We start from the raw sequence: 14,647 nt of genomic DNA on the forward strand, positions 1-14,647 counted from the left end.
GGGCTGGTGAGATGGCTCAGTGGGTAAGAGCACCTGACTGCTCTTCGGAAGGTCCAGAGTTCAAATCCCAGCAACCACATGGTGGTTCACAACCATCTGTAACAAGATCTGACGCCCTCTTCTGGGATGTCTGAAGACAGCTACAGTGTACTTACATATAATAAATAAATCTTTAAAAAAAATAATTAAAAGAAAAAAAGATTACAAAGCTATACTTCTATGATACAACATAATACTTCAATTACTTTTACTAGAAAACAGTATATTCTTATTGTGTTATAGAGATTTTAATTAATCCCTGCCATATATATATATATATATATATATATATATATATATATATATATATATTACAGATTTATTTATATATATATATTACTGTAATATATATATTACACACACACACACAATCATATATATATATATATATATATATATATATATATATATATATTACAGATTTATTAAAATCAGTGGACTGGAGATAAACTTACTGGCAGAGTGTGCACAGCATGCCCAGGTACCGTCTCTGAACCCTGTATACACATACATACACACACTGACTGACTTCAGTTGGTTGTCTGTCTCTTGTCTTAGTCAAGGTTTCTATTGATATTACAAAGCACCATGACCAAAAAGCAAGTTGGAGAGGCAAGTGTATATTTGTCTTACACTTCCAGATCTATAAACAGCACTTCACTGGAGGAAGTTAAGACAAAAACTCAAGCAGGGCTGGACCCTGGAGCAGGGCATGATGATACATGACTGTATTGTCTTGGGAGGCTAAGACAGGAAGAAGGGTGGTGAGTGAGAAGCCAAATTGGCTAAGTAACAAGACACTGCGCCCAGTCCCCCTCTGGGGAAAAGTGGAAGAAATATTTAATAACCTGAATACAGTAATTATAAAGGATCAGAGTACCTCAGCAAGCATCATTATTCTCTTCCTATACATGAAGTCAACCTCTGAACAGCAAAAGTAGGAGGAGCTAGCTAACAGAGGAAAGAAACAAGGCAAGCCTCTTCCCTTTCAACAACAACAACAACAACAACAAAACACTATAACCAGCACCTGACAATTCAATCATTTACCAGTCATTCATCCAAAGCAGCAAATCTCCACACAGGAAGAGGGGAGGGGTAGATGGCTTCAGATTAAACATGCCTCCTCCCAAGTCTTCTCCCAAATACCTCAACATTAACCCACAGCCCTGCTACCGAGCGCCTGTTAGGACAGAAATGTGCCAGACTCCTTTAAAGAGGCAAATCCTCACAGTATGGACATGACAAATCCCATTTTGCCCTATGAAACTGGATTTTTTTCCCATAAATCATTAGGAGCTCCAGCCACCCTGTTTCAATACAGTCTAGCCTTACACTAGCCTTCCTCCCTTCCAAGTCAGTGAAGCAATAGTTACCAGTCTTAGAACAGCAGCAAAGTCTGCAACTTAATTAGTGGAGTCAGTCCTGTTACCCTAGTAAAACTCAATCCACCACAACCTCTGAGATCTGGGTGGTGCCCTGGGTAATTAAGATACACTAGGTTGTCTACGTTTTATCTTATAAATTGTCAATTTTTTGTTTTGCAGTTTGTAATAGAACTCTTTCCAAGTATACCACCACTTTGCTTAGAGTTTTAAATGACCAAAGTGGTACAGTCACTGAAAATTATACCACAAAAATGGCTAAAGTAAAAATAGTCTCCTTCCCTTACCACCTACCTGCTCCCAGTCCACAAGAGCAACAACTGGAAACACTTGGAATCGTACAGCTCTCAGGACACATGAAATTTCAAAACTTTACCTAATTATACATACAAATTCAAGCAAGCAGTAAGAGCTACATTCTGCAACATGCTTTTTATACTGATGGACTGAATATGAACAATCGTCTAAGTTTAAATAAGCTGGTATATTTGGTTGTTTAAACTGGATACATACAATAATACTTTTTTGTTGTTGTTGTTTTGTTTTTCTTTTTTTTTCTTTTTTTTTCTTTTAATTTTTTGCTCTTTTTTTTTTCTTTTGACAATAATACTTTTCATCATTCATATGTTGGTAGGTATTTCTAGAAGGGAATCCCACTTTTTCAGCAATGATAATTTTGTGCATTCATATTTATGTTTCCTACAAAACAGTATAGAAATTAAAATGCTGGATTGTATTTTGAGGCACCCTGTCAAATGCCGTCTTCTTGAAAGAAAGAAAAAAGGTGGTTAACTCTTTTCCTGAGGACCCAGGCATTCTTCCGTGCTTTCATCTTCTTGTTGGTGTGCTGTAACAGAGTGATATCCTTGAGGCTCCAGAGGTAGTTAGCTCTGTTTCTTCCTAAACTGATCTTGTTCCTCTGTGTTTTTAATTGTTTATCATTTGTCATTTATGTATGTCTTCAATTCACTTGTACTGGAAACTCAAAGCTATAAATTTCTTTTATTAGAATTGAGAACAAATTCAAAACTAGATAAGAGAGCTGGAGAGACTGCTCAGTGGTTAAGAGCATCAGCTGCTCTTCAAAGGACTGGGTTCAACTCCCAGATCCAACATGGCAGTTGACAACTGTCTGTATCCAATTCCAGGAGATCTAATGCCCTTTTCTGGCTTCCCTTGGCACTAGACATACACATGGTACAGAGATATAAATTTATGCAAAACACTCATAAGCATAATAAAGACATTTTAATAAGGCAGACATTTTTAATTTGCATAAGTAAGCTCTTCATGTTAACCTCCCGGTGGTCCTGCTGTTTATGATTACCATATAATAATTTTTGAACAGATAAATTGTCATTAATGTTATTAATAAAATATTGACAAGCTCCCTATTTATATTCTTACATGAAAAGTACCTTAAGAAAAACCAGAAGAGAACAATCAGGAAACTGATATAATATCAGTTTCCATAAATATCACAATAGTTTAAAAAAAGTTTTACGTATCATCCACTCATTATACTAGTCCTTTGTCATCCTACACCCAGTGAGTTTGCTACAAAGACATAACTGACTTTTCACCATTTCCTCTTCTTCCTGAGTCTACTGCCGTTAGCCAGCTTTCCTCTCCATTACCTAGAATTCAATCCAGCATCATCATTTCAAAAATACATTACACAAAATAAACATTCAACCTGCGTCAGAATCACAGAAGGAAATCTTATCAGAATATCTATAAAAAAAGTGGAAGTGTGGTGGCGAAAGCATTTAATCCCAGCACTTGCAAGGCAAAGGCAGGCAGATTTCTGTGAGTTCAAGGCCAGGCAGAGCTACAAAGTGAGATTGTGTCTTGAAAAAAAAACTAAAACAAACTAAAGGTGGCAGAGAGACGTCTCCCCTTCCTCCTCCTTCCACTCCCCTCTCTCCCTTCTCTCCTCTCTCAAAGGTACAATAGAGAAGAGAGTCAATCTCAGATCCAGAGTGGGAAGATGAAGTCTAGTGGTGACGGAGTAGAAAGGAGGGTGACGAAAGAACTCACACACAAAGAAACAAGGAGCAGTTAATTTCATCCCAAACGGAAATGTGCCTATACTTTTCAACAACGCATGCCTAATTCATGTTGGGACTTTGTCCTCTGCAACCTGAAGTACCTGGACTTCTAGCTAAAACCTCACAGGCTGCTCTTCAAACTTCAAGCATTATTCTTATCAAGCTCCCTGATAAACTGTCATTAATTTCAATGATAATTTTTCTATTTCAACAAAAGCTTAAGATTAGTTCCATCAAATTTAAGATTTAAAAACTCCCCTTCAAATATTTTGACAATAAATATTTTAACATATATAGAAAGAAGCTAAGCTCAGCACAAACTCTATTTTGAAGACTTGGAAATTCAGTTTAGTACATTAGGAAGAATTCTAAAACAAGTATCAAAAGTAGTAAAAGTATAAAATACTGAATTACAGCCCATGTCGTGTTTGTTTAATCATCAAACCACTTTATTTAAAGGCTTGCAGGTAGAAGGGGGAAAGGGGCTAAAGTCAGCAGGCTCTGGCTGCTTAGGCAGGTTCCCCTTTGCTCTGAGATTTAAGGTGTTTAAGTGTCTTTCTACAATCAAAGTGACTTATGATCTAGCTAGTCAATACTCCCCACAGTATGAGGCAATGGTTTATCTAACTTAACCATCAGTCCTCTAACTCAACCACTTCGGATAAAGAGCACATGGTTTTAACCTGTACAATACTATCTGTTTTTAACATTGAGCTGTTTAAATGTGTAACTTCATTTCTAAGAAATGAGAAGTAAATCAACTTACCTCAATTGTTTCGCATAGTTCTGTTCAATTTCAATTCTCTCTTTAACAAACTTGGCGTATCTTTCCAAGAAGTCAATTCCCCATTGGGTATGCTTATCTAAGCTGTCGAACTGATCCTAGAAAAGAAAAGCAAGAACAGGCTGAACAAGCTTGAAATTGTTGCCACAAATATTTTAAGCAGTTTCTGATATTTGTACAGAAGTAATTAATTATAAAGTATAAAGGGAAGCCCTGGTCCCTCCCACCTCTTCCTAAACCAGGACAAATGTGGAGGACCACCACTGGTGTGCAACTGTAGCTCTTCCCTGGGTGATCCTTTCCAGATTTCTTTCTTACCAAGTCTCTACAATCACGTAAGCCAATTATTTGTAAGAAGTCTCTTTACAGTGGTTATTGCTCCCTATAACCCTGTGCACAAAGGGCTAGCACCAGACTCAAACAGAGAAGCAGCAGATCTCCAAGGCTGCAGAATGACCCGCACGCTGTTTCAAGAACTGGAATGAAGAGGCAAAGGAAACAACTGAAAAGTCAAACTCAGGAAACCAAAGAAATGGAGCAGGCAAAGAATGGAAAGGAGGTTGTCCTTTGGAGGGGAAAGCCATCAGGCCACAGGAAACAACAAACAAGCTCACTCACCAATTGTTCCTAACTTGTATGGGCCACATGTAACAAGCAGATGGATGATAAGAGAATGCATTCATGGCGGGTGTGCTGAGGAACTTGCCTAACACTCTTACATGGGAGCTGAAGAAACACCACACAGCGCTTCATGCCTTGGCTGTTCTCACTTTCTATGAGCTCAGGAAAGGTAGTATCTACCCTTTTCCTTTCCCCTGGACTCTCCCACTCCATGTACTATGGAACTATCTTACTCTCACTGTCAAGTGAGTCTTGTGTTCCCAGTTCCTAGCTAGCTACCCATGACCTTTGCTCATAGTCCAAGTTCTATTGATAGAAGAGCTTTACCCATTTTCACAGGAAAAGGTAAAGTTAATAAAGCAAATAAAAAGCAAAAAACTAAAACAAAATTTCTTTCTTTGTACGTACGTACATATGTATGCATGTACGTATGTATGTATGTATCTTGCTGATTCTGTTTCTCTGAAGAACACTGAGAAAAAAAACTCTACTTATTTTAAAACAAACAGAACTTGGGACTCAGCAGTTAAAATCACTGACTGCTCTTCCAGAGGACCTAGGTTCAATTCTCAGCATCCACATGACAGCTCACAACTCCTGGTCCAGAGGATCTTACACCTTCACACAGACATACATGCAGTCAAGTCACCTAAGCACATAAAATTTTAAAAAAAAAAACAAAAACAAAAACAAAAACAAAACTTAGCAATCATTGTTCTGGCTTCAACTTGTCTCAACAGATCAAGCCAAAATGGATTTGCTCGTGCTGAACTTCCCTGCCTACCATGCCCAAACCAAGCTGCAGGAGAAGAGGGAGACAGGCAGCTAGTAATGACCAAGTCCCTAAGCAGGCCAGTTCTAAGCTGTACAAGCAGTGCTTTAGCAACTTCCACAAGGAAAATAACATTTAAACATTCAAACTGCCTTCTGCTCTATTCTGCCAGTCTCAGCCCTTCTCTGTCTGTAGGAACAGCATACTCCTTGTATTTTATACAAATACAGACCTGTAAATCAGGTCAATTATAATCTTTAAATTTTTAATCTTTTTAATCTTTTTTTCATATTTACTTGCAATAAATAGATAATAGTATTTGTAGGTGACATAGGTAAGTGATACATTTCCAAACATTCATTATCAGAATATTTTCTCCATAATTCAATTTTTTTAAAAAGGCAAATTATCACTAGCCATTAAAAGTTCCCTTTATCTTTTGAAGATACACATCTCAAAATTACATATTATGAGCATATAACTGACAACCACTTATTTTAAAAGGTAACAACTTTAAAACATCCAAGAGATAAACTGAATTTATGAGTAACAGATTTTCAAGGTCCCTCCCAATTCCTACTAGGAATACTGAAAACAGTTTGTCTTCCATATACTATAAAAATATTATTTTTGTGAGGTTAACTATAACAACAATATACCTAAATGCTCTATGGTTTTCTCTCATTCATTTTCTCCATACCTATAAACAACAAAGTGAATAAATTTCAACTTTATTTCAAATTCCTTTTTAAACTTCCAGTCAAAGCACAGGGCTAGTAGTAACAGAAAGGAAAAATTCCATAGTTTTTCCATAGAATATTGCTTTTGTTGAAGTCCTTTATTACTGAGAATAAATGTTCAACACATCTTTTCCTTAATGGCTCACACACAAAAAAAGGTGGTTCTAAATATACTTGCATATTGAAACAGAACCTAACAGAGAAATACTAGAAATATCTGTACTTTAATCAAACTACACAGTCAACTATATGACGACATTGTTGTACATTTTGTTATGCAATTCTTTAGAGGTGGTTTCTAAGCAGCTTCTACAGTATTAGTATTTAGCTTGTTGCCACATTGCTGATGTGATGTTATAGATACTATATCTGTAATACAAGAGCAAGCAAGAAATCAATGCTTATTGGGTCCCTGCCCTCAGTTCTTAGCACAACTTCTAAAAACCTTTAGAACTCCTGAGTGACAAGAGACATGCTTCCTGATCTTTAAACTCCTAGTCCCCCTGGAACCATACTTGATTTTATGCTAATGAGGTGACCTGGATTGGAGGTCATTTACCAAAGGAACCTGTTAGTGCAGGATTGAAACTTTCAGCCTCTTTATAAGAGGAGCTAGGGATTTATTACAAAACCAAAAACCAAGGATTTAATCAATGTTGCCTATGTCATGGAACTTCCATAAAAAACCTGTAACAATGTGTTTAGAGAGTTTCTTGGTTGGTGAACACAGCCGTGTGCCACAGAGACCAAAGGTCTCCCCTGTACTCCGAGCCTTCCCAGACCTCATCTTATGTCTTCTTCATAGGATTGTTTGCCTGCATGCATCATCCATCAACAGTAAGGTGTTCTGAGTTCTGTGAGACATCAGAGTGAATTATGACACCTGATTTCATCAAGCCTTCTGAAGGCCCAGGATTGGATCTAAAGTGGGGTCAGTCCTATAGTGATAAGCCCTTAAAATTATGGGGTCTTTTCTTTATTAAAAACAAAAACTTTTTCTCCAAATATAGTAACATGACAAGCATTATGTTGGTCATTTCTTTTGTCTGCCTATGTTCTCTGTATTAAATTTAACCCAGTATCTCTTTAAATCCAAGACACTGGTGTCAATTCATGCTTTACATCCTAGTAGAGTTTTAGACAATACAAAGAATTCTAGTGGATCATTTTGTATGCTCTTTTTTAAAGAGTCCTGTTTTAAATAATTTGATCCCCAGAACCCAAGTGATGGAAGTAAAGAACTCACTTCTCAAAGTTGTTCTCTGACTTCCACAGGAAAACGGTGGCACTCTCATGTCCACCCATAAACACACATACACCTGTAAATAATTTTTTAAAAATTAAGAATATTGCATCATCACAATGGGCAGTTTATCACTGCTCCCCTGCTCTTGCTGTCTTTAGCACATCTCTCACTCCACATTACTAGCTGCATCTAACTTCTTACTGCTCCCCATTTTAGTCATTGTCTCTTCGTTTCACATGTCCATACCACAGTCTGTTAGTTCGTGCCCTACATCCATCTTATCTCAGATTAAATGCAAGAAAGCTCTTCTACTTCTTTTTGGTACTTCTTTTTAATTTTCTAAAATATCCCAAGTGAATTTACCTCAGAATAAGAGGAAAATATTCTAAGTGCTAGAATCAGCATCGACTTAAATGTCCCACACTATGTATGCAGTGTAACTCCAATTGTTTGGTACTCTGATAATCGACTATAAAATGTGCTAGCTCATAAATATATCTATTTAATCTACATTCATCTAGATACCTTAAATACAATTCAGTATAAATCACCTACTACAAAATGTTATAATTTTTTTCAGAAGTCACTTTTAAATATGCAATTCTTGTTTTTATAATTACTTTAATACAGCCTTGCATCCAAATAAAGTCCTAATAAAGTACTCTGGCAAAGTACCAAGGGGCATCACCATTTAAAGACTTTTTTAACTGAAAGCTGAATAATCACTCTGCTGTCCTAGTTTAGATGTACTTTATGGCTCTATTTGCCTGCCAGAGTTTCTCCAGCACTTCTGAATACCAAACTACTACTAAAGACACTTTAAAAGATCTAACACAACTTTTCTCCTCTTTAAGTCCTATGGACGACAGAAAGATTTTCTTTTTGCTTATGTCTCATGAAACTTATAAAGCAATTATGATTCAAGTTCAGTCAATAACATCTACCCACAAACACCTCAAACAAACAAAAACCTCAAACAATAATGTGCTTTTGTGTAATAAATTATTTTCATGTTTAAGGTAGAATTAAAATTTATATATTTGGACAACTCAGGTATTTTTAACTTAAAATTTTCAACTTGACTTTTATATTACACTCACAGTGACTTAAATATCAACACAGACTCTCTGTACTACAATCTCCTTTGTCACTTCTCTCCCTAGAACTTACTATACAGACCTTACCTGCCTCAGCTACCCAGTCCCATGGCTATTTCCACTGTCATTAACATTACCACAGCATGACCCTCCTTCTCCACACCTACAAGGGAATTCAAGAATCTAATTTAGATGGCTTGTCTTTTTTCTGTCTCCCCTCAAAACTCTAGTCCAGCAATTGTTTGACCCTATAGACATTAGTACTGACATACTACTACTACCATGTCTTCATTTCCATCTTCACACATGCTGGATTCCATGCTCTTTGCAAATACTGCTCATTGTCCTTGCCACTGTCAAATCTTAATGATCTTATTATAGTCAGTTGGGTGTTTGTTTGTTTGTTTGAAATCAACCCTTCCTCATGCTACTGTAGGAAGGTAAAGACCAAGAATCATGCTGACTGGTCAAACCTTGACATTTCCCTCTGCTAAACTAAGGGCTACTTAGCTGGAGCCCATTCATTCACTATTACTTTATCCTAGCCAATTATCTCATAGCCTTATTCTCTTGCATTAAATGTAAACCACCTCCTACCCACTCGGTTCACAGTCAACAACTTTACTTCCTACTTTACAAAAAAAGAGAACAATTGAAGATTTCTATTCTGAAGTAGGATAGAAAGATAGGAAGTTAGCAAAATTAACATGCGCTGTGAAGACTACCAACCCAACATGGAGATTTGAGGGTTTTTTTTACATGCACATGTTTAGCAGTGAATCATGATGAGGGGCTAGGTACACAAGCAGGCACAATTACATATATGAATTTCACAAGCAACAGCAGTTACAGTAAAAAAAAGTGTCTTAACCCTTCAGCAGTCTTTTTTGACGCACAAATCCTATCTAAGTACCTCCAGAGCAGTCCTATAATTTCTCTTATCAAAGGTAGAGGTCTTACAGCCTTTTGAAATATAACTTGAAAGCCACCAAACCAGCTATGCTAGGACACTTGAGATTCACTATCTCATGTGAATCGCATGCCTAAGGGGGTATCTTTTCCTTTCTCTGAATGCTTCTCTTTATAGTACCCTCCCCGTTCAAACAGTATGTGAATCTCTCTTCCTAATAAACTCAACTCTCTTCAAACTGGCTTGTCCCAAATTCTTTTTTTTGCATCAAAGTCAAGAACCTTAACTTCATCTGAGCAGAGATCTCTGAAAGGAACATGAGCTACATCAAGCTCCTGCTTCATCTTACTGGCATTCTAACACTTCTTAGCACCAACACAAAACAAACACCTACGTGCTGTCTACCTCTTTGGATCAGCTGCCCACACTCCCTATCTTCTGCTTACCTGGAACCTAGTGTAGTCTCACATCAGTGGTTAAAACATTTATATCCCTCGGACTATATACTCTTGGCTTACTCCAGGGAAAGAAAGCCACAACTACAATGTGAGGAAAGAAAATGACCTGATGTTGACATGGAAGCATACAATGTCAGAACGCCAATCATCTGTCTCTATCTTCTATCCCCCAAATCTTAGCTTTCGCTGAGTGACTTGAAAATACATAAGAAAATTCTGAGCCAAAGCCTGGTGTGCCCTAATAGAGGCTTTTAAGTCAGTCTCTGATTTCTATGTTAATTAAAATAGTAGTTCTTTGGGGTGAAGTTGGTTTGAGGGGGTTAAAGGGAGCAGCAGAGCAGTGAGAAGTGGTAAGAGTTTATATATTCGTGTGTGCACACTCACATGTGCTTGTGCACCCACATGTGCAGACATACATGTGGAGGGTAGTGGACAGTCTCAGATATCATTCCTTGGGCATCTTCCATCTGGCCGGTCTATGAGCTCCAAGGATCCTCTTGCTCCTCCACTCTAGCACATGCCTGGTATTTCACATGGGTTCTGGGAATCAAACTTGGGTCTTCGTGCTTACAAGGGAAGCACTTTACTGTATGAGCCTACTTACCACCACCTCCAATTTTGTCGATACTCTGAGGGCTGTGTAAATAAAGCTTTGTGATGTTTTGACTGGGTGTTGTTAAAGGCATCAATTTTCATGCCCCATCAACTAGAAGAATGAACTTGTTTACGAAAATGGAAGACTGAGTAGGGGTAATCCTGACTTTAAAAAGTTGTACTGTTTTTAAGAAATTTTCACATGAACTGTTGAAAAGGTAGGTGAATATCTATGTCTGGAACAAAAGAGGAATGGTTCCACCAAAGACATGTAGCAAAAACATTCCCTTGGTACAACCTCTATTAGCTCTATTGCAAACTGTACATTTGAACACTTCAGCTATGGGTTGCTCCCAGCCAAATGCTACCACATCAAGTTCACAGGATCTATTATTGCTAATTCTGTCTTCCCACAGAATTTAGTCTTGTACCATTTGCCTATTTTTGATTTTTGAACTTCAGATTCTACATCTACAAAACTATAGCAATTACATGGCTTTAAGGGGGAAAGTATTTAACACAGAACTTGGCACTGGTATTGATTTTTAGTTCATTTTAAAATAATGCTGAGCTTGGCATTAGACATAAGATGTAAGCAAAAGCACTGTGAAAGGAGCATTATTAATCAAATAATTGTAAATTTAATTTTACTACCTAGTATTTCTAGGATGTGTGAAATACTAATAGCTAACTAACAACAGTTAGAGGTCAGATTGTATATTTCAAGCTCAGACAAAATTTGGGTCTTATATCTTCTAGCAAACTCAATTGTGTTTTTATATAATTTAAACTACAGTATTATAACAATATAAAAATTACACAGCCAGCCTGTAATGGCTGTAATAAAAGCACTTGGGAGGCTGAGGCAGGAGGATTATAAATTCAGAGCCAGCCTGAACTACAGAGTGAGACTGATTCCAAAACTGGAGATGGAGCTAGGGAGAGGGTTCATTCCATAAGCCTGAAGGAAGACCTGAGCCCCATCTCCAGAACCTACATACAAGACAAAGCTGGGCGTGTGGCATGGCAAAGTTCTAGGCTAATGAAAGAGACGCAGTTTTCCCACAAAAGGTGGAAAAGTTGAGGAATGACACCTGAGAGTGTCCTCTGACCAACACATGCACATACATGTGCACCCACATACAAAATGTATGAATATAATCTGTCTCAAAAAGAAAATCTTGCTGTGCTAAATCTTGGCAACCGCAGGACACATTTTCCCCTACTTCATTATTGAAAACTTTCACCTTCTCCCCTAAAGAAAACACTTTCTAGATTCTCTTTGGTGTGTATGAATTGCCAGCATCACTATCCTTTTTTGTTTTCCTGAACATAAACATTGCAACAGAAAGACAGTATGGCGTTACTAAGAGTCAGGTAGTTCAGAGGGAGGGCAGCATATACAGAATAGATGTTCTACTAAAGGGATGTCTCCAACTGCTATCCTGCAGGTCAGCACACTACTCAGAATTTACAGTTTATTTCTGGAGTTTGCCCACTTAATATTTCAGCCCAAATCATCAGCAGAGAAGCCAAGAGCATAACTGTTCTTTATGTGTATACTTTGTGTTTTTAACATGTAAACTCTTCAGGACAGTGCTAGCTTCCTTCTCCAGGTTCCTCTTTCAATTCTTGATATTCTCTGTTAGGTTAATTTTCTTTTTCACTCTGGCCTGCCTCTTTTTCCCTTTCCAATGTAGTTTCTTAATCTCCTTGGTAAGTGGAAAGTAAGTATAAAATCTAATCAAAGGCCCTTAATAGCTAGAAAGGACTTTAAATATCAGACTGTTGTAGATAAAAAAATAAAAAAAAACCTTACAGACAGAAACTATTTGCGCAAGGTAACAGAGCTAATACAACCAAATCTTAATTTCCTGTTTTCTTGCTTCAACTCAATTCATTTAGTTAAATAAATACTTTTAAGCTACATTTATTATTTAGAATCAAATAGGCTTCCTGTTGCTAATCTAACTGAAGTGATACTTAGCTGTTAGTATATTCTTGGGAATAGTTCCACGGAGTGACCTCATGCTACTCTTACCATATAATTATGGTTAAATGCTGAGATAATTTAGTTCCATCCATATATGCTGCTATATTTTAAAAGAAGCAGAGTAGACCCAGACAATACTTTATGCCTTATTTCCATTAGTATTATTAGAAGGCCTTAACATTTACAATTAAGAAATATCATTAACAAATTGTATTTTATATATATGCAAGTACTTATATCTATCAGATGAGTCTGTTAGGTAGCTGGTCAGAATTAACAGGCTTAAAAGTTATCAAAAATTGGACTGCCCTTCCTATCCACACCCCATTCACCTCACCCCCAAGATGTCCAATGAGCTTTTTGAAGTTCATTTGGATAAGGCTCTTTCCTTCTGGTTAAGAATGGCCATTATCCTGGTTACTTATGTCATTTCTATAAAACGCCGGACAAGAGCAATTTAAGGCAAGTTTGGGCTCCATTATGACCAGGAAGGCACTGTGCAAGAACATGAGGCAGCTGGCCACTGTCAGGAAACAGAGATGAAAACTGGTGCTCCAAGCGCTATCTCCTTCCCATTCTGTTGGGAACCCAAACCACAGAATGACACTGCCTACATCAGGACAGGTCAGTTAAGCCTTTGGGGAAATACCCTTATAGTCAAATGCAGAGGTGTTTCCATGGTAATTCTAAATACCACCAAGTTGACAATCACATCTATTTTGTAATTTTTTAAAAATTTTTTTCTTTAACCTACTCACTCTGTTACATCATTTTTCATACAAAGAATGGGACCTGAGTTCCACCTCTGACCCTGAGTAAATACATAATATTCTAAAATGTCCAAAAGATTATTCCCAGATTACAAAAATACACTATTGTCCCCTTTTTAAAAAGTCGATTCAAATGAGCAATCGCCTGAAGAGGAACCTGCCATTGGAAAAACAGTCTATTTCAGAAGCTTGAAGAAATGAAACATACCTGAAGACATACTGAGAAGACTACGTAATGACACTGGAACTTCAGTAGTGCCTCCTTTGATCCCGTTTCTAGCAGACACTGAGCATGTCACTTAGCAGAATTAGAAGCCGAGTGCTCTGAAATGCTGAAAATTCTCTCTTCTTCTCTTGCTCGCTCCCATCCCTCTCTATCCTTGGCCTTGCAGTTGCTTGTGGAGCTGCATGCCAAACCTAACTGCTTTTTCAACCTTTTTTCTAAAAGCAACATCCATTTAGTTCCTTTGGGGACTAGAACAGATCTCCACTTTGCCTGTCCCATCAGGTTTTTTTGTTTTGTTTCTTCTAAAATCAATAAACTGCCCTCAAGCATCCTTCTGGGTCCATTTTCAATTGTTTTTAACTCTATCAGACTAAGAATCCACAATCATGATCCTGTGTTCCCTAGGGACATTTTCAAACAGAAATATATGCATGTTTTAGCCAACACTTTCCTTTTTTAATTAATTTCATGTGCATAGGTGGTTTGTCTGCATGTGTATCACATGCATGCAGTGCCTAGGGAACCCAAAGAAAGCATCAGGTTTCCTGGATTTGGAGTTAGTAGGCTGTCCTAAGGTGCTGGGAATCCTCTAAAAGAGTAGCCATGTGCTCTTACCATTCAAGCCTTCTCTCCAGCCCTATTTTCCTTTCTTATAGGACCTAATTTGATTACAATAATGGTTGTTGACATCAAGTGAAAGAGACACGATCAAATCAATGAATTCTCTTGCCCAGTAACAAACTAAGAACACTGATTCCACCTTGACAGTATTCTAACAGAAGCGCCAATGGGAGCTTTTTGCTGTAAAACTATCATCCTTTTTTCTGTTCTCTCCACTTGAAAAATGAGTGTGCTTAACAGTCATGTAAAAGTTCAAGCTCAAAGCTGACCAAAAGAGAAAAGACGCAACAAGCTTCAACTCCGTGCCAATCAAAAGAATGAGTTTAGGCATGGTGATTCC

The 14,647-nt window shown here is 37.5% G+C and overlaps 1 protein-coding gene across 4 annotated transcripts in view; it reads right to left on the bottom strand.

Moving 5' to 3' along the window:
• The window catches only part of Fnbp1l (formin binding protein 1 like), an 83,100-nt gene that overhangs the window by 49,455 nt on the left and 18,998 nt on the right, over positions 1 to 14,647 (bottom strand). For all 4 annotated transcript variants that reach the window (XM_029537285.1, XM_029537284.1, XM_021195660.2 and 1 more), the window contains exon 2: positions 4,242 to 4,357. In XM_029537285.1, the coding sequence (XP_029393145.1) occupies positions 4,242 to 4,357 (116 nt within the window). The remainder of the gene's footprint in view (positions 1 to 4,241; positions 4,358 to 14,647) is intronic.

The sequence above is a fragment of the Mus pahari genome, chromosome 4 (genome assembly GCF_900095145.1).
Source record: "Mus pahari chromosome 4, PAHARI_EIJ_v1.1, whole genome shotgun sequence".
NCBI lineage: Eukaryota > Metazoa > Chordata > Mammalia > Rodentia > Muridae > Mus > Mus pahari.